We start from the raw sequence: 18,321 nt of genomic DNA on the forward strand, positions 1-18,321 counted from the left end.
GTGTGTCTGGAAAGGGAACTCTGCTATGAGCTCCAGTGAAACTCTGAGTATCTATAGCCTCGCCGGACAAGGAAAACTTGCCTTCTCGTATGCACGAACACGTCGCACCCATGTCAACTAAGAAGGAATATTCCTTACCCCCCATGGTGACATTTACCCCTGGGTTCTCTATTAGGGTCTGGTGTCACCGATAGGATAGAGAACATCAGAGTTTCCCGTGAGCTGTCCTATTTTATGTATAGGTTCGGCCCACTGTAAGTTTGTGGAATACCCCCATTCTCGGGGTTGGTTCCTCCTCCATTGTTCATTCCTTGTGGCACCGGGGGTGGTGCATGTTGGGGATGCCCCTGTTGCAAGTTCCCCATGTTTGAGGGTTGAAACCCTTGTGTACCTTGCTGCAAGCTTGCTGCCTGCTGCTGCACTATGTGGCCCTGCGCACTGCCTTGTTGCGGTGTGGCAGGCTGATTCGCCATACCTGCTCCCATTCCTTGGACATTTTGCCACATGCCTTGGTTTCTGCACATGCGCGCCACATGTCCTGTCATTCTGCACAGCCAGCATACTGGCGGTGGTCGTACCATCTGCCCATCCGGCATGGCTTGACCGATCATCTGTTCGTTCTGAAATCCGCCTTGGTTATTTTGAAACCCTCCCTGATTACCATGGAAACCTCCCTGGCCACCTTGCCATCCTCTTCCTCTAAATCCTCTACCCCTCGGGTAATATCCCGTATTCGCTTGGTTATTTACTTGCTGCGTGCTGGTCAACATGGCTCCCTTGAGAGCATACTTCGAGAGCTTCTTTTGTACCAGCTTCGCTTCTTTCCCCTTACGGGTTGCTTCCTTTTTTTGGTTCATTTCTTGTAAGAATCTGCAGTAGTGTGCAATTGTCAATTGAATTTCGGTCCACGGTTTGGCTTCGATCCCTACCAATTTCTTGAGCTGTTTTTGCACCGGTTCAGGCAACCCTTGACACAGTATGTGGTAGAAGACAGGGATAGACTTTGACCAAGACTCATGCGTTTCGAGCACCCACGCGTCTTGAAAGTTTTGGATATAAATCAACGGATCCTCTGACTCTTTCATGTTCCGAGTCATTATAGATCCCATGTCTGATATGTCTGGGTATAGAGTTTGCAGCGCTTTCCACACTGCTGCTCTACAATTATTAAACAGTGCTCGTCATGGGTAGTGTTAGTTATCGTTACCCTTGGCAACCCAGCCCGTTTCCACACATCGTCAGCCCTTTCACCAAGTATGGCGATGAGGAGGCCCTTGATGTCCGCTATAGCTAAAGTGACTCCCCCGGTCATCTTTTCTAACTTGTGTATCCATTTCCCAGCCCCCGATGTCAGCATTGGAAGCTTATTTTTTAAGTTTTCTCGGTCCATTTGTGGCCATGGAATGTATTGTGGCCTCACTCCCCCTTCTTCTAGCAGCGGGAATCGAAAGGCACAATCTTCCTATTCTTTTCCCCCACTCCTCCCGTCTACTGGCGGGGCAGTATTATCACCTTGCCGTCTACCCGGCAATGCCCTTAATCTGCCTGTATAGGTGGATGCTGGCTCCTCCCTCTGATCGTGGGGCGTTCCCTCACGTTTGCCATGTGCCTTGGTAGGCTTCAATGTCCTAGGTTCAGATTCACTGGCGTCGGACCATCGTACCCCTTGGCCTCGAGGGAGCGGCTTTTCATATCGCCTCTCTTCCTCCGTGTCCCCACCGGAGTCAGACTCTGAATATTCCCAGTTTACACAACTTCTTGCATCATCTTCGTTCTGTCCAATTCCCTACTCCCACTACTTCGAGTAACATCCTCAGTGTCATATAGCTGAGTGCTCTCTAAACGCTCATCTTCCCTTCCCCCTTGGTAGGTTACTTCTAGTCCCATCTCATCATATATTTCGTCAATCGTTTCCCCAATGCTTCTGGTATCGAAGTCATCATCAATATTTATCCCGCTTGTACCTGGTACCGCATCGCTTGCAGGAAAGAATTCTTCTATGTCTTCCCATTCTACTGTAGGTTTGGGTTTAACGACTACCCGCTCCAAATACTCAAGATCTTGTGCCCTTTGTCTGCGTTTTCGTTCCAATTCCTCATCTATCTCTTTTTGCTTTTTCGCTTCTTCTCTAGCCTTATCTACTTCTCCCATTCATTCATTTCTACGTTCCTTTGCCCTTCTACTCTCCTCATCTTCCTGCTTTTTCACCTTCCTTTTGTGCACTCTCCTTTCTTCCTCCAACTTTAACATGTTCAGCCTGTATTTTTCATAGGCTGCATACTGTGTGCGACTGAGCGGTATTCCTTGCTCTTCGTGATACAGTTGTTCTCGCCTTAATCTTTCCTGCTTTCTCATCCTTTCATCCCTTGCTTCTTTCTCCTTTCTTTGCTCTTCATTGTGCCTTCCTCTCGTCCGCACATCATCACTTCCCTTTCCATCTAGCTTTAGTAGTATCTGTCCTCCCATCCCAATCGTCTTTCGCGAATGCTGTCTCATCACTTCCTTTCCGCTTCTTTCCCTCTCTCTCTTTATCGAGAGGTGCACTAGCCTGTGCCTGATCCTTACTACTATCGCCGCGCCTCTCCTTGTCCCTCGGGACTGTGGAGGCCAAATCAATTTCCTGCTCCTATTCTTTAGTTTCGTCACTACTACATGTAGGTGACTCATATGCAGGGTTATTGTACCCTGTGGCTGCTTTGAGTTCTCGTAATGGGTAAAGACCCTCTGATTTGCTTCCCTCAATGACTCATTCTGGCGGGGCTGGTGACGCGGTAGGCATCTCACCCCCCTCTGTACATACATTTAATATCCATTCTGCAGGTGGTTCCTCTTCCTTCGTTTGTTCAAACATCTTCCAAAGCTCGAGAACAGCAAGGCATTTCTCAAGATTTTTTCCAGTATATGTGGCATGTAGGAAGGTTGTCATGTGCTGTAAAACAGCCTTAGACAAGGACCCATTCTGGGGCCAAGGCAAAAGCATCTTATTGGCAGTACCCTTAACCCACTCCTGGCTATATTTCTTCAATTGTATTGCATGCTTGGGCAGTTGCTTGCACAAGTGCACAAGTGGGGTAGCCTCTTCCATTGTTTTAACTTCGACACCACAATATTTACACAATCTTTTAATCTTTACACTAGTATGAGCAAGCACCACAACCGCAAGCTCCAATCCACTTCTTCCCGCCAAAATGTATACTCAAAAGAAACCATCAATTCACTGGCGATTCCCTCTTCGTTACAGAATCGCGTAAGGCCAAAATGCATTTCAATCAATCACCAATACAATTGTACATTTAACATGCAGTAAGAAACATATGACGGACACTTGACAGACTAGACAGACACCAGCTGGTCATACATGTACCTGCCTTCTAATTAATACCCCACCATGGGATTTGAATGAACCCCGTTAATTCCGTCTTTAAATGTAATAGTAGCCTAAATTGTCCCCCCTCTGTGGGCTCTGGGTTCACGTTCCTTCTGACCACTCTTTAAAGCGCAGGAACAAGGCGAAATCTTGTTTTTCTCTCGGGTGTCCCCCCGGTATTGTTTTACATTTTAGCTCAGGTGCCCCCCTGGTATTCTCTTACATTTTAGCTCAGGTGCCCCCTGGTATTCTTTTACGTTTTAGCTCAGGTGCCCCCCTGGTATTCCTCTTTATGTATGTTTTTTCTTTTTATACTCGAGTCATTAGCCCTTTAAATATATACCGTCTTCTCTACCTCTAGCTACTTTATTTTTCTCCGCCACCTTCCGTTACCTTTCCCCTACTTACTCTAATGCTTATGAGACATTTGCCAAGGTAACGAGTTTCGTTGTTCCACTCACCGATCGCCTCTTTTCCTCTCTGGAACTTCAGGATCACCGCCCCTTCCTCTTCCCGCTTTTAACGTTTTCGTCCGATCTGCTGCCCGTGGGAATGAGAAGGGTTATGCTTGGAAAGGCGGGTTCCTTCAGACCCACTGCAGATTTTTTGAAATTCTTTACTCTATCATTGTCCACGGGGAGATTCTCGGCCTACTCATGATGTAACCGAAGGCCCAGAGTTACTTTGTGCCGTCGGTCTAAGGGTGTCTTATAACTATATTAATCGATTATCAATAATCGATGGCCGAAACCATCCTCACGCTACCAAGTGTTCACGAGGAGAAGAAATTACTGACGGGCCCATTGGTCAGTGCTCAACCCCCGAGAACTTGTAATGCTGGATAGCTGCACCATGTGAGGACAGGGTGCAGGATTCACATACTCCAGCACATCTCAAAAATCAAGACTCAGTAAGTTGGCAAAGGAAAGTCTGTTTAATGATACATACATCAGCATATGGAAATCAGCAGCATTGCAAACACCTGTCTCGCTCCGACTTCCCCGAACTTTAGTCCAACAGCCGTTTTTATAGGCTAAACTCGTCATCATTGACGTCTAATTCTACAAAAAATCATCACGCAATATAATTGGTTGGGAAAGGTAACTTAAGTAAAGGTGTTATATCTGTATATGACAATAGAGCATGCGGATTGGTTAACTCTTATTTGGTGGGCGTCTACGCCCATCCCTCTACATCACACGTGATGGACGTCACTATGAGTACGACGTCCTATTGGTTACAGTGTCTATAGGACCCTAGATTACATGGTCCATTATGAATGGGCAAGTTACACCTCTAACCATAAATCTCCACTTTAATCAGCAGCAAGCAGGCTGGACACCCAGGTGCCTAGTGTCCCCAGATTCACCCTGCCTCCCTTCCATCAATCAGTGGCTTTAGGGCGATGTGTCAATTAGTTGTCTAAGGAAGGCCTCGAAACTGTAGTCTCTTATCAGGAAAAGTTATGGCACCCCTTGGATCTGGGTGACATCAGACGGTGGTACATCTTCACGCCTGGCTGGTCACATGTTGGTTCACCGTGAATATGCTTCAGTTTCCAGCTTTTTGTGTATTTAATTCTTCATGTAGCTCCACCACCTGCCTGGGCCTCCTTATCTTGACCTTCACAGGGCAGGCTGGTATGCTCTGAAGTTTCGATTCTCCTTAGCTGAAGTTCACCCCCTCTCTTGGGTTGACCTCGATTTCCCAGGCCTGATCCGTCCTATGTTGAGTTTCGATTCCGCTCTTTCCCCTGGCTTGGGCTTGGATATGAAACCCAACCAGTTAGGCCTTGGCCGCCTGGGCGTACTTCTGCTTTTACAAAATGGAGTTGCACGTGTACATTGTGCCTTCTTGAGGTAGATATATGGTTGGCGCTTGCCGCTCTACCTTCTACTAAGCATTGCAAGCAGTATCGATTTCTTAGCATCTTGCGTTTCAAGCCTATTTACACACGTTTAACAGGTTTGATTCTTTCATCTTGGTTCTTTCGCTATGACGTTTCTTATGTTTTAACATTGTGTTGTCCTTTGTGTCTCTTGTACCTGTTTTCATGGATACACGCGTTCGCGTGTTGCCTTTTCTCATGCGTTAGTCTGTCCCGGCCCTCTTCTCATCATCGTCTGCCTTCCATCAGGGCTCTTTGTGTTTCCTCCTGGACAGTCTGTAAATACTCATCGTTTCGTATCAGCAGCTGGTATGGTTGTCTGATTGTGTACCGTGCTGCCCAGGGCTGTCTGCTTATTGGCATTTCAACAGGTACTGATCTTCTAATGTACACAGGGCAGAGGCCCAATGCGGCTCTCTGTTGGTTCAGTTGCTCCTCATACGTGACATACCTTGGCAAGTATTTTACTGGCAACTCGCACTGGGGGGAAGGGGTGCAGGCCATATCTGGGACCTCCTCTACAACAGCGACCCTAGAAGTATCACTTTGAGCGCAGACACCTTTAGTGGAATGGCGGTTGATGGCCAATATTCTTCTATTGACTTAGGTAATGAGACCATTGTACCAATTACAAATGATTGTTACAATTTTGATGACGATATTCCTCTGGAAAGGATTTTCACCCGACAAGGGGGACATTTCTTGGTGTACTCTTCCTGCTCTTATGGTGGGGAAGAGGTGACCTGTGACATCAGGAGGATGAGGTGGTATTTCAAGACAACAGTGACCGACTCCCATCCTTGAAACCTCATGTACAGGCCAACCCCATAACAAGAGATCTCTCCATCCATCTGGAGGATACCACCGAGATCGCCAAACACAAGGTCTTTCCAGGCTTTAAGCAGATGGTCGATGAACTAATCAATCTCGCTGATGCCTTTGAGACCCAGGAGCAAAAGCAGAAGCTGAAATAGGTGTTTTTCCATTTTCAGGATATCTTTGCTGTGGATTCATACAACTTTGGACACACCAATATGCGTTCAACCTCCATATCTAGGGACTCCGAGATGGCTCCTGTGTTTGTGAAGCAATACCGGTTGCCTCACACGTCTATGGAATCACTCACAGAGATTATTATGAACTTAGAATCCCATGGGATAATTTGTCCAGTCCACAGTACCTTTAACAACCCGGTACTGGGGATACTGAAACCCAATGACCAATGGAGACTTTCTGCAGACCATAGGGAGTTAAATAAACGGGTCCACATGTCCAGATGGCCCCTTCCCTACATCGATCAGGGACTGGCCCAGATCCAAAGGTGAAAGGCATATATCGCCATTGATCTGACCAATGGTTACTGGATCGTACCCATGAGTAGAGAAGACCAGTACAAGCTTGCCTTTACCTTCGGGGGCCCACAGTACACATGGACCTGAACTGCCTTTGGATACATAAACTTTGGCAACAAATGTAATATCTTCCTATATAAGGCCATGCCAGACTTGGGCAAAAGGGGAACTCTAGCCTTTGTAGATGATGTCTTAATCAAGAGCTCAACTGTGGAGGACCATATAGTTGAAATATGCTATGGTCTGACCCAGTTGCAGAAAGCCGGAGCAAAACTGTCCTTTCAGGAGGCACAGTGGTGTAAGGCCCGTGTGAACTACTTAGGGCGTGAAATCACCCCTGACGGTCTCAGTGCCCGGGTGAAAAAGGTGGACGCATTATTGAAATTAAAAGACCCTACTACTCTGCGAGAACAACTAAGCCTTCTTGCACTCACTAATTATAGTAGAAAGTTCTTAGAGGACTATGCAGAGGTCACACAACCCTTGGTCCATTTATTAAAGGCCAGGGTCAAGTGGGAGTGGGGTCTAGAACAATCCGAGGCAGTAAAACAACTAAAGAGAAGCCTTTCCCAAGCACCTTGTTTGGCTTACCCCATAAAGAATGAGGAATTCCTCATTCTTTTTGGAGACAGGGTTCTCCAATGCTTGCTTAACAGCAGTATTATACCAAAAGCACGACAAGGTCAACAAACTAATCTCGTACGTGAGCAAGACTTTGTCCTCTGTGGAGGAAAAATTCAACAATTGCGAAAGGCACTCCTGGCAACAGTGTGGGGGTTGAAGAATTACCGCCCGTTCATCCAGAGGGAACACATCATTGTCGAGACTCCTCACCAGCCTTTGAACTATCTCCAGAGTGACCGAATCCGAAAAGGAAATGTGAGTAATTTCAAAATTACTTCCTGGATTCTGTCCAGGCAAGGCTTTCCTGTGGAGGTCAGATATGGCCAAAACCAGAAGAGTCCCCTAGTGCAAGGTTTGGCTGACTTGCATGACTCTGCTCAAGAACATAAGTCTAAAGACCAAAGACAATATGGAGACATACCTTACTTCCCCGCACAAAGTCTATGAGGAAGACACGTGCCAGGGGATACCCACAGTTTATGTGGATGGGTGCTCCTACCATGTTAATAATCACGGGGAAAAGAACTAGTGGCTGGCATTGGGAATGCTTGGGTGATGAGGCCCGAGAGCCCTCTGCTGGGTACAAAATAGGTCCCTGAAGTAGTCAGGTGGCAGAGTTGATGGTGGTACATCAAGCCGTCCTCACTGCCATGCAACACCAGCTCAAAGAACTGGTCATAATAACTGATTCAGATTATGTCAGGAATGGGTTCGTGGAGCACCTGATTAATTGGAAAAATCGAGGCATGCTGTGTGCGAATGACAAATCGCTCAAGCACAGGAAATTAATCCAAGCAATTGATGATCTGGTCACCTCTAATGAAATGACCATCTATTGGAAAAAGATCAGAGGTCACTCCAAAATGGAGGGACCAGATAAAACTAGAAATGACTTGGCTGACCAAGTCATTTCTAGTTTTATCTGGTCCCTCCAAAACTGGAGCCATCCATGGAGATCTCCTAGAAACTGGATTCCTGCTGGGGGAAATCCAGGTTGCTGCTGTCACCAGATCCCAAACACATGCCCAAAATGAACTCTCAAACGCCCAGTGGAGTAAAGAACTCCAGATGCTGATTTGATTACGGCACAAAAGACGACCCAATTATTGGGAAATGTTATCAACATATTCATATTGAAAGAATCCGATTACATCGGGAAAGAAGATCTACGGGTGTTGATGAAGTTTTAGAAAATGTTCTGCATCCAAGGCAGTTGGTTGGTACAGAGATCCATATCTAGATGTGATCAGTCAGTGCTACCTAACTCATTCCGAAGTCTGATGTTATGTCACACCCATGACACAGACATTGCCAGTCATATGGGGGTTTCATACAACCTTAGAAATCTTGCGAGAGGTCGCATACTGGCCACACATGGGTCAGGACCTCAACCTTCACTTAAAGGGGTGTTTTGTGTGTGCTCACTTTCAGCCATGCTCTCTCACACACCAAGCTCCCCTACAGAAAAGGGGAATGACACTGCCTTGGGCGTGTTTGCACGTCGATTTAATCAGGCCAGTGATTCGCTCCTCTATAGGAAACAAGTACATGTTGACCGTGACATGCTTGTTTACCGGGTGGGTGGAATGTCTTCAGGCCCCAAATTGCATGGCAGAATCAGCTGCCGCCCTAATGATCAATCATATCTTCTCTCGTTTCGGCCTTCGCCAGAGGATTGAGTCAGACCAAGGAAGTCATTTTACCAGTGAGCTGATGACAAAGATGTGGGAGATACTCGGGGTGAAGAGAAAACTCCCCATTGCCTACCAACCAGCCTCGAGCGGGGTGTGAGAGGTACAATAAGACAATTGTGGCCATCTTGAAGAAGTTTGTGGCAGACTCTGGACCTAGTTGCGACATCTGATTACCGCTTGGCCTGATGGCCATCAGGTCTACACCATCTTTTGCGACAAAAATGTCTCGATTCGAACTCACGACTGGATGAAATTTGTGCTACCTCAGGATCTGCTCTAAAGAACTCAAGAGCAGGCCCTGATCAATGCGTCCACGAGTCGTGAGTACATTGAAAATTTATGAAAACATCTTCAGCACGCTTTTGCTTATGCTCAACTAAACTTAGAAAAGTCGGCAGAGGGGATGAAAACCCACTATGACTTAAAGACTATCAAGAAAGAGTACAAAGTAGGAGACGGTCTACCTGTACAATTTCCAAAAGAACCAGACCAAAGAGCGGAAGGTACTCCCCTCTTGGTGCAGTGCTTTTGAAATTGTCGATAAAATCTCACCTGTCGCCTATAAGATCAGCATCCCTAAAGGAGAACAGACGGAAGAGAAATGGGTTCATATCAATCAGTTGAAAAGCTGTCCTCCCAGAAATAACTTGCGACTGATTGAAGAACCAAGTGAGGGTAGAGCCCAGGAAAAATCTGAAGAATAAAAGTAAAGAATGGAAACCCGGATGGAGAAAATCAGATATATACCGGGAGTAAAACAACTTATACTTATCTGGAACGTACCAAAAGTAATTGCTCTTTTCTGAATTGTATATGTCAAGTGAAATGTAATTTGTAACTTATTGTGTTGTTGTCAATTCGCTCATCGATCATACTGGAGGAATTAGTACTGTATGAAATACTTACCCTCTCGTATATTCTCGGCAGATTAAATAACTCCTTGCCGCTACAGGCCGAAGGTGGGGCTACCGGAAAGGGAGGGTTCCAGGACCAAAACCCAAAATTTGAAAAGAGTGGAGTGCAGACCAGAACGCCACTCCCTCAGGACGGAGAAAAGAGCGGACGTGCTCTGACGGAGATTCCTGGAATGAACCCAGGCCACAAGGAAAACAGAAACCCCACTCTCTCCTTGCTCTTCACTCTGTCTCACTGGAATCAAAGTTCCAGGAGGGGGGATGTGTGGGGTGAAATATAGCCCCTGATTGCCAGAAATAAAGAGGCCAGAGTGATTTGTGAAGTCCCATTGAAGTATAAGGCCAGCACCGAAATGGTGATGTCAGATATGAGACCTATTGAACCAGAAACAGTCCTAACTCTCAAACGAAAGAAAGTGGGCTTGAATCTCAAAAGTGCAAAGATACGCGCAATGCATTTCAGCGAGGAAAAAAAAAAAGACATGTGGCTGACAATCCATGGACAGCAGCACTTTTACTTAAAGAGACAGATGGTGCGTCTACAACATCTGTGATCCCGAACTCTTAATTGAAACCAAGCTTCTTGCAGTTGGGGGGGGCGGGAGGGGGCGGGTGGGGCACCAAGTTGGCTAGGAACTGCTCTTCTCCTCTCTTGCCTTGGCTCATTTCCTCTCCTCTGCCAGACTATGGTCTGGTCACCCCTGCCACCCACGGGGGAGCCTAGGCGCTCTGCCATGGTGATTTGGTGCAGCACAAAAGCCTAGTAACATAACAGAACATCAGCCCCTGTTTAGGCTGCCTGTGGGAGGCGCCCCTGTGCCTAAATCGGGGGTTCTGTAAGTGTTTGAGTTGGTCACTGCTTGCGGTTTGTGTTACCTTTCGGGGTGTCATAGTTGGGGCACACAGCGTGGGGGTTACTAGAGATACAGTAGAGTTAGAAAGGGGGGGGGGGTGGCACTTGCCATTTCTTCCATTAAATAATAATAATATGAATCCCCTCTGGGGAGGAGGGGGGGTTCAAGAGCACCCTCCCGCTTGCTGTTTTCTTTAAAGGGACTTTTGCTTGTACTGCCCAGGATGACATCGTCACAGGATGCCACTAGTGTGGCCAGCCCTTGCCATCACAGGTAGGTCGCTGCACCAGGCAATCCCTTTCCACAGGTGCAGCTGGGTCCTTGATGGTTCACCTCACACTTCCCCCATGCACACCGATGAGTAAACATAGCGCCTAGATATATAGCTCCAACCCCATGTGAGGCTAGGAAGGGAACTAACATGGCTCATGGTTTACGGGGGTGGGGGGCGGCGGCTACACAGCCACTCACATGCGCACCCTGGAGAGGAAATCCCCCCCACGCCGTCAGGCGGGCGCCATGAAGTCATGGGTAACTTCTAGCTCCCACTTAAAAGCGAGCGCCTCTGCTCTGCCGTGTTAGTATCAGCGGAAGTGCCTGTGTCAGATTGTCTGGCGACCTTCCTGGCTGCGATGGGGCGACTCCTCGTGATGTGGCTCCTCGCCCTCTCTCCTGCACACGGTGAGTCCTGCGGGTCTCACTCTAGACTGTTCTGGTCCTCCCGGGGGTCTCACTGTAGACCGTTCTGGGCCTTCCTGGGGGTCTCACCGTAGACTGTCCTGGGCCCTCCCGGGGTCTCACTGTAGACTGTTCCGGGCCCTCCTTGGGGTCTCACTGTAGACTGTTCCGGGCCCTCCTTGGGGTCTCACTGTAGACTGTCCTGGGCCCTCCCGGGGTTCTCACCGTAGACTGTCCTGGGCCCTCCTTGGGGTCTCACCGTAGACTGTCCTGGGTTCTCCCCGGGGTCACACTGTAGACTGTTCTGGGCCCTCCTTGGGGTCTCACCGTAGACTGTCCTGGGCCTTCCCGGGGGTCACATTGTAGACTGTTCTGGGCCCTCCTTGGGGTCTCACCGTAGAGTGTCCTGGGCCTCCTGGGGGTCTCACCGTAGACTGTTCTGGGCCCTCCTGGGGGTCTCACCGTAGACTGTCCTGGGCCCTCCTGGGGATCTCACTGTAGACTGTTCTGGGCCCTCCTTGGGGTCTCACCGTAAACTGTCCTGGGCCCTCCTGGGGGTCTCACTGTAGACTGTTCTGGGCCCTCCTGGGGGTCTCACTGTAGACTGTCCTGGGCTCTCCTGGGGGTCCTGGGCTCTCCTGGGGGTCTCACCGTAGACTGTCTTGGGCCCTCCTGGGGGTCTGGGTTGTGGGGCTTGTTATCCTCTATAGATTGCATTTAGGACATAACCAGCGCTCGCTTGCGATAAGAACGCGGGTTTCTGTGCGCTTTAGCACGCGCGCATCTCAACACTCACAGGGGCGGGTTGTTCACTAAACTACACCCCTAGAATTCTGTAGCAAAGCGTTATTATAACCTGTTTTTGGATATCATGTTCACACACCTTAAATGTTAACCTCCCGGCGTGGTATCTGTGTGTTGGCCACAGGGCACGTCTCTTGCAGGAACTGAGGAGCGAGAGTGCTGTGATCTCGAAACTTTAAACACAGGACCCCGTTCCACTCCCACACTAAATGGGGCAGGCAACAATGATGTGTTGTGATGAGGGGCCGCGAGCTGAGGGGTGTGTGGGGGGGTCTGGAACTGCCCCCTGCCGTCTTATAACGTGCACTTTGCCGCGCTTCCGGCATCACTTCCCTGGGGGTGCACTGTACACAGAACTGTTCTCACCTCGTTGACTTTTAATACCGTCTTCCCTACCAGCCACTTGCTGACAAAGACAGGCCTTTTCAGTGGGGGTTTAGGGCCCAATTCATGGAATTATTTGTGCGGAAAATAGGGTACTTGCGCGCCAAACTGCGCACAAATCAGCGTTTGTCGATTCATGGAATCGAATGCTCGGTACTTTTCCAGGAATTGCGTGGAGTTCATGCATGCTCAGCACGTCTCTGCGAGGCATCGAGCACCTTGTACGAGTCACCACGCAAAGCGTGGGCGAGACTTGCGCACAGGGCGAAGCAGGGCACAGAACACGGAACATGGGGAAGAACATGTGAAAAAGTGGGCGTTACGAGGGATGGCCCGCAGGCAGTCCATCACATGCCCACAATTGCACAGCACGATTCGAGCGTGCAACCTCTCAGCAGGTAATTGACCACGCAAGTCCTTCATACGATCCGCCACCCAAAGACAGGCGTACAGGTACTTGCGAATGGAATCGTTGCATGAGGGTAAGATTGTAAGTTGGATTGTGGGGTGTGTGCGTGCAGTCGGGGTTCCAATCACACTTAGGGATGTACGAATGCATCGTATCGGGATGCAGGAGCTGTTTGCGAGGGTTTGCACACATATCTACCGGCTAATGTTGAATTTTACGATCCGTGGTACACATGTTGAGGGGGTGCTGGTAATAGTTACGGGGGACCCCACGCACCCCGGCAGGGTGCTGACCTTCTTGTGGGGGTTGGCAGGCGGATTTTCAGGGGTGAATTAAATTGCACGCGCAGAGTGCACAAAGGTCTGTTTCCATGGCTGATATCGCTCTACATGTGGGCGTGTCGTGGGCGTTCCACATGCAGCCTGCGCATGTTGTAGTTCTACACAGGTAATTCCATGAATACACGGGATGCACATTTTTTATTCTGCACGCAGTCTCACGCAATGTCCTTCTCGGTGTGTGGCCCTTGCAAGATTTCTATGAACATTTCCATGAATTGGGCCCTTAATGTTTCAGCTCCCCGCTGGCTGGTCATCTCGATGGCTATTAACCCCCGCTGTATTTGGCTCCATTATATATATTATAAATGTTTCAGTAGTCGTTGCTCGTGTGAGTCAGTGTATTAGTCACTAGCCAGCGATAGCGACCACCACACCCGATAGAAGGGCAGACATCACTCTGTGGGTGAATAGCTCATCAGTAAAGTGCTTGGCCCTGAAATGAGTGCAACGTGCACAACACACACGTTCAAATCCCGCAGAGGGCCGACTCAGCCTTTCATCCTTCCGAGGTTCACAACCAAGTACTATTAAAGATGGTGTAATAACAACACCGGGTATAACAGCGCTTAGAAGCCGGAGGAGTGCGGCATGTAGGTCTAGATGAGAACACACATTCTCATTATTAACACTCATGAAAAGAGCAAACAAGCATCAGGTTAAGAAAAAATGAGAGTTACTAATGCAAACACAAGGCCCTTTCAGTTAAGAACCATATCTTAACTGGTGTGCTGTCTTGCACGCCACCCAGTCATGAGATGCCAGTGCCACAGTCGTATGCCTGAGGCAGCATCAAGCACTCTGGTGCCCTCCAGCCTCTCTTCCTTTGCAGCTGGGCAGCAGGTGCAAGTGGATCTAGGTCATCTGGCCTAAACCCCACCCACCTTCTTAGCCCTGCCTCTTCCTTCCTGCTCTTAACTCTTAGATCAAGGGCGTCTCTTGCCCGGGCGTCCGAAGTGAAGGGCAGATGAAGAAAAGGGCAATTCCTGTTCAGACCGGGAGGACCCAGGGCCTGACCCCCTCCTCAGACAGAAGGTAGCATGCACCAACATGTGTTTACTCCCTCTGTCCTCACAGGCCATCCCCACCCCCTCTGGTCCCCCCGTGATGTTCCATTGTGACACCCACCCTTCTCGCACACAGGTGTTGCCTGTTTTGCTTGCCTCTTCTACCCGCTCCCCCCTTCCCCTCCAGCCTACTTCTGCAGGAGTCTGTCCTGATACATTCTGGTTTCAGCCTCACCATCTTGTGGCCAATGCTGGATTTCACTTTTATGCACTTCATTGATTCACGGTGCATCACCCTTTCTCATGGTGGCCCTGAATCATGCTGTTATCATCTTCATCTTGTATCCTGGCTTGCAACATTATTTGTTACTACTGACTTCTGCAATTGTATTCGCTCTCCCCTCTTGCTTCTCCACTCTTTTTGACTGCTTACTCTCTTTTCTCTCCTCCTTTCCCTTCTCCCTTTTCCTATCTGCTCGCCTTACTTTCTTCTATGCACTTACTCTATCAGATTTGTCCCTGGACCTAGTATGATAGCAACCTTGTCTGTCTCCTCTGCCCTCACCTTACTTGTTCCCCCCTCACCTGCTCCAGCAGTATCTGAAATGTCATCAGGCCTAGTATGATAGTTGCTTGTTTTGTTCCTCCCCTCCCTTTCTGAACCTCTCCCTCACCTTTTGTTTTCTCCGGCTTTACCAGAAATGTTGTCAGGCCTAGTACGGTAGTCGCCTGTCTGTTTCCATTTCCTCCCCACCACCCCTCCAGCACTATCTGAAATGTCCTCAGGCCTAGTATGATAGCCGCTTGTTTTGTTCCTCCCCTAGCTTTCTGCACCCCTCTCCCTCACCTCTTGTTTTTCTTCGGCTCTACCAAGAATACTGTCAGGCCTAGTACGGTAGTCGCCTGCCTGTTTCCATTTCCTACCCACTCTCCCCCTCCCTTCCTTATCTATGTCTTAGCTCTTGCACTACCTGAAATGTCGTCAGGCCGAGTACGATAGTTAATTTCACATCCTTACTGTTCGTGGCCTGTAAGAATGTCATTGTATTTTCCCTTGTTCCCTCCCTTGCCTTGAAGCGCTTTGAAACACATTGGGTATAGGCGCTATATAAATAAACTATTGTATCATATCATAACCATTTTATGCTATTCAGAGGAGCACAGCATGCTATGCACAGGAGTACCCAGCATTGCAAGAGTGGAGAGTGAGGGGGGCGAGCCACAAAAAAAGTCCTATTACTTTTCCCCCCTCAAATGCAGTGTGCCCAATGTATTAGTGACAGATGGCATTTAAACACATAACGAAAAAAATAAAACTGCATGATCGTTACAGATGCAGGAAACTCATCTAGTACACGTCTGCCCAGGCACTCTGGGGCAAAATACATGCAAACCTCCTAATTTGCATATGGATTGCACCAATAGAGGTGGCTTCACAGAAATGGACATCGCAAGCAGCAGCATCAGTCTTTGATACTTGGAGTAACCATGGAAGGGACTTTAGAATAAGTTGCCATAAGTGAGCCAAGTGGCAAATAACTGTGCTGCATATTACCTAAATTGCACTATTATTATATATATGGAGCAACTCTATAGACATTAGACTTAAAAAATAACAGCACGATATATTAACATAAGCTATGAAGTGAATCACTTACAGAGCTGCAGGTAAGACACAGAGCGATTACATGATTTGTCCAGGATCACACACTTTGGTTAAATAGTGAAACCAGGATGTGGACAATTTAAGCAACTGAGCACATCTTCCCAGATTGAGTTGATATTTATTAAGGTTTTGTTTTGCATTTCATGTGTTTAAATAATACATTATTGATAGCAATGCCTTGGAAGCAAAGCACATTACATAATATACTAGGCTTTCATAATAAGCTCACTATACACTATATGCATTGTCATAGAAATATGTTGACCAATAAGAGTATGGTTTTAGTTTTATTCTCCCCACTCTGCATGCAACGTCACAAAAGCATATGTTGATTAATGTGAGCCTAACAAATCCCCCTTGGGTTTTAAAGCCATAGTCATTATTTCATAAAGCTTGCAACATTATGCACCATCTCACTTCTGATCACTCCCTCCCATTCACATTTCCAAATGGACAAAGGCCCCTGCTAATAGTACCCCTCCTCCCTCCCATCAGTGCCTAATAGCTCACATTGTAAATGTCGTTGACAGAGATCAACGTGAGAGCCTCTCTGTTGCCCGTGGCTCCTTGGGACATTGTCCTGGCAGCAGGACACCTCTCCCATTGTATTGGGAAAGGGTAAGTTGTCCTGGAGAGCAGTTTGTAGTCCATTTGGTGCCCAGGGCGAAACACTAAATTGCGCCCCCCGCCCCTGCGTGCCCTCAGCATGCGCGCTACTCCCAAACTATACCCTGCGGTTAAGTAACTCCAACCCGACGTCAATAAATCACTGTTATACACATGAAACAGGTTTTATTTCATTGTGATTTAAGAACATTTTTATTAAAATTGCTTTTTATTTTTCTAACAGTTAGTGTTTATTTGTATTACTTGTGTGTGTGACTTATAAAAGCACATCATTGGCTTTTTGGATCCTTGGCTTCTCTGGTATATCATCCAACTGGTCCTTGATTCGTCGCTCTCCTCCAGTCCTTGGCTCCCTTGCATACCTGCCAGGTATTTCCATACCCCAGGCATTTCCTGTTAAATGCTAGGACTGGTATTTGTGTTCTTCCCATTATAAGTATGGGCCTAGAAGAAGCACCGTGCAAAGTGAAGATCCAGGACTGGCTCATGGCGTCACGCATGGCATGGGCCCCCCACTTGGCAGCAAGGTCCTTGTGAGTTGCTCTGCTTTTCTGTCACCCCTCTGGTCCTTGACTCCCTTGTGAGTCACTCTTCTCTGCTCAGGTGCTTCTGGTCTTGGGCAACCTGGTTGATCGCTTTTGTTTGGTCCTTGGTTCATATGGCCCATCACCCCTCTGGTCATTGGCTCCCTCATGAGTTGCTCCTCTAGTTAATCACTCCTCACATTTTGATGTAATCGTAAAATACCTGGGTGGTTACGGAGGATCATTTTTTGTCAAATAAGGGAAGAATAGAGTGTTGACAAAGTGTCCACTTGTACTCCCCCAAGTGCACAAGCTAAGTGCCAGGTACAGTACTGGCGAAAGGAATCAGCCGTCTTGGCTCACGCTAGAGTTGGACTGTCAATGTACTGAGCCAGAAGGAAACTCTTTCAGCTCTCTTTAATCAAGCCTTAACATCAAACTTTGCACTCGAAGTGCATGCCACTGTTTTTTCAAAGCAGTCTTCTGAGAGGTAATGACTTAATTTGAGCTGTAAACACCACTGTTGTAGTAAAAATGTCTTAACCAGATCTGCTTTCAGCCAATTGATTTATAAGCACTGTGCGTGTCTATCAGTGAAGTCCTGCTAAAAAAAACATTGGCAAAGCCAACAGTTTTTGGCTTGTGTATACGTTTTAGGCATTTGCCAGGTACTGCTAATAGATGCCCAGGTCATAAAAAGTACGAGTGGACCTGCCTCTCTGCAATGTCCTCAGTTCCCTTTCCTTTTCTTCTTTAAAGCAAGACTGTCCCACCTAGTGATTCATAGTAGGTATGCCATCATCATTCCACAGCTGATCAGTATTTTTGTGCGAGACACACCAAGTATAATCTTTATTCCTGCTTATTTATTTTATAGAAATTTGTAATTTACACATTCTGTAGAAAAAGTATTTAATTTCTTCAGGACAGCATTTCCTGTTATTTGTATGGCACTGTTTATTTGCACACACTTGTTATGAAAGTGTTGCCCCAAACCACAAACGAAATGACCTGAACTTGCACACCGTGAAATAAGCACCGTCAGTAGCAGCTGGAGTAGTAGTGTCTGCTGTAGTACCTGCAGAAGCATGTGCAAAAGGAAGGGGTCTCGGGACATGCTGCGGCGCCGAGCCCATGAAACTTTGCAGCAGTGCTTTGCGCTGCCGATAGCACATGAGGGAGTTAGTTAAC

General features: G+C 47.7%; 1 protein-coding gene across 1 annotated transcript in view; it reads left to right on the forward strand.

Moving 5' to 3' along the window:
- Window positions 1–11,295: 11,295 nt before the first annotated feature.
- The window catches only part of CRTAM (cytotoxic and regulatory T cell molecule), a 237,065-nt gene continuing 230,039 nt past the window's right edge, over window positions 11,296–18,321 (forward strand). Inside the window, exon 1 of the mRNA XM_069614085.1 lies at window positions 11,296–11,374. Coding sequence (XP_069470186.1) covers window positions 11,326–11,374 — 49 coding nt within the window. The 5' untranslated portion in view covers window positions 11,296–11,325. The remainder of the gene's footprint in view (window positions 11,375–18,321) is intronic.

This window comes from Ambystoma mexicanum, chromosome 9 (genome assembly GCF_040938575.1).
Source record: "Ambystoma mexicanum isolate Mex_15411 chromosome 9, UKY_AmexF1_1, whole genome shotgun sequence".
Lineage (NCBI taxonomy): Eukaryota > Metazoa > Chordata > Amphibia > Caudata > Ambystomatidae > Ambystoma > Ambystoma mexicanum.